The following is a 2,341-nucleotide window of genomic DNA, read 5'->3' on the forward strand; positions in this document are numbered from 1 at the left end:
ACATGAGTCCATCTATATGAAGATTATAAAAATAGGCAAATGTTTTTAAAAATAGGCAAAAGTAATTTATCGTTACGAGTTGGAATAGTGGTTGAGCTTGAAGAAAGCAAATGGATGTGGTTATTGACTGGGCAGGGGCACACTGGAGCTTCCTCATGCTAGTAGTGTTATATACTGACCTGGGTACTGCGAGTGGGTACATACATATATGTGTAAGACTTTAGGAAAACTGTATACATCATGACTTGAGCATTTTAATGTGTATACCTCAATACACATAATAATAAACTTACACTCCCGAGGACTCCATTCGCCTGCTTTTGTTTCTGCTGCTTTGACTGTGGTAATGGCACAGGTGTAGGTTTTTTTTTCAAAGGCTTCTTTTTTTTTGATTTAGCTGTTTTCTTGGGTCCTTTACTCTTCTGTTGCCATCCTCCTTTTGTCCTGTTCTTGTTAGCGTCCCCCTGATGTTAATCACAACCATCACACACAGTTACGTCAAGAGGCTCATTTGGAAGCCATACACAATTTAAAATTGGAAATGGCTAATCTGGATGTTTTCACACACATACTTACTCCCCTACAGGGACAAAAGTCCATCAGAGAGCTCCACAAAGCACTGCTCTCACTAAGAAACACTAGCAGGAAACTCGGGTCTTACCCCCTCTTCTGCTGGCTGCTCCTCAGCGGCACAGATGGACTGCTCCTTTTCAAACACCTCCTACGGGGCGCAAGAAGGAAATACAGCCTGTCACCCACGTGCTCACCTTTCACAACAAAGTAGCCCTGCAAACATCAGCAGCTTTTTAAACACTGGACACAGTTGACAGAAGGAGGAAAAAAGACTTTAAGCAATTATTATCCAAGTAGTTATTATCCGATATAATGAGTTCATATCTGTCTTGACATATTTTGAAAAGCATAGTCCACTTGAATTTACAAATATACTATAATGACTTCTGATGTGTAAATTCTGATTATAAGGGCAAATATTTCATGGCTTAAATTTTCACTTTTCTTCTAATAATAATCAGCTAAACACATGGAATTAAAATATTAGATAGTCTATTAATGTATTACGACTCTACCAGTTGATTAGGAGTGTGTGTGTGTGTGTGTGTGTGTGTGTGTGTGTGTGTGTGTGTGTGTGTGTAGAGAGAGAGATGCAAACACGAATTATGAAACCTGAAAAAGGTGCCAATACAGATGACGAAGAGCCCCGGTGGCGTAGTGGTTATGCCCTGGGCTACTAACTGGCAAGTCAACAGTGTGAAATCACCAGCCACTCTAGGGGAGAAGGACTTTCTATTCCTGTAAAGAACTAGTCTTGAAACTCACAGGGGCAGCTCTACCCTATCCTATAGGGTCTCGGTGGCAGTGAGTGAGTGATACATATGGACAGCATAAGAGCATGAGGAAAGTATGGAAGGATACACAGAAGACTGCACTCTAGTCATCTGGAGCTGATGAGGGGTTCAGAGATGGATGAGAGAAGGGGGTCCATGATAAATATATCATGTAACTCTACATATTAATATTATAAAAAATATGCTTGCAAATACCAATTATCTCAGAGTGGTAGGCATTTGTTTTTAACTTCTCACACTTTTCGGCATTGCTATTCTTTTTACAGTATGAGAATTTTTCATATATTCAGAGAAATATATTGATATTCTTCAATGAATTTTTTAAAATAAAAATTTAAAGGATTAGTCCTCTAAAAAAATAACTAAAAAGTTGAAATTCTCAATAATCAAAAATTAATCTCTGTATATAACTATAACTGAATAACTAAGCTCATATTGTTTCTTGTCATTTTTATTAAAGAAATTACAAACTATGACATAAAGGATTAATCTATTCTCCACAGTGTGTGTTTGTTTTCATTGCATGCACAGATGCGTAAACCCTGTTTCATAAAATTTTAAATTCCAAAAGGGCTAGCAAATTTGGCAAACTTGGATATTACATTTCTATCACAGTTTTACTTTTAAGCAAGTACTACTTAAAATGAGAAAATAAATACAAAAATCTTCACATGTAACTTTTAAAAGCATGAAAACATAAAAGGACCACTTACTGCCATTGTTTGCCTTGTTAATTTAACCAACACTGTAACTAGGGATCCTACTGTGATATTGTTGCTATCTTCATCATCCAATACTAAAGTAAGGAAAAAAAACGAGATTTAAATATAAAAATCAGGTTTAGGCCTAAGTCAAAGTAAAACTTAATTTACCCAAATCATTGTGATACTTACGATTGCAAACATACTATATTGTAAACTTAAACAATAAAAAACAATTAGCTGTCTATTCTTCATTAGGCTCTTAGTAAATGT

General features: G+C 36.1%; 1 protein-coding gene across 1 annotated transcript in view; it reads right to left on the minus strand.

The window, feature by feature from the left end:
* SEC63 (SEC63 homolog, protein translocation regulator) overlaps positions 1-2,341 on the minus strand; it is a 54,304-nt gene that overhangs the window by 18,784 nt on the left and 33,179 nt on the right. The window contains exons 13-15 of the mRNA XM_004702168.2: positions 2,081-2,163; positions 662-721; positions 294-464 (exon numbers count right to left, since the gene is read on the minus strand). Of these exons, the coding sequence (XP_004702225.2) occupies positions 294-464; positions 662-721; positions 2,081-2,163 (314 nt within the window). The remainder of the gene's footprint in view (positions 1-293; positions 465-661; positions 722-2,080; positions 2,164-2,341) is intronic.

Source organism: Echinops telfairi, unplaced genomic scaffold (assembly GCF_000313985.2).
Source record: "Echinops telfairi isolate 266 unplaced genomic scaffold, ASM31398v2 ScPeMD7_3533;HRSCAF=4204_0, whole genome shotgun sequence".
NCBI lineage: Eukaryota > Metazoa > Chordata > Mammalia > Afrosoricida > Tenrecidae > Echinops > Echinops telfairi.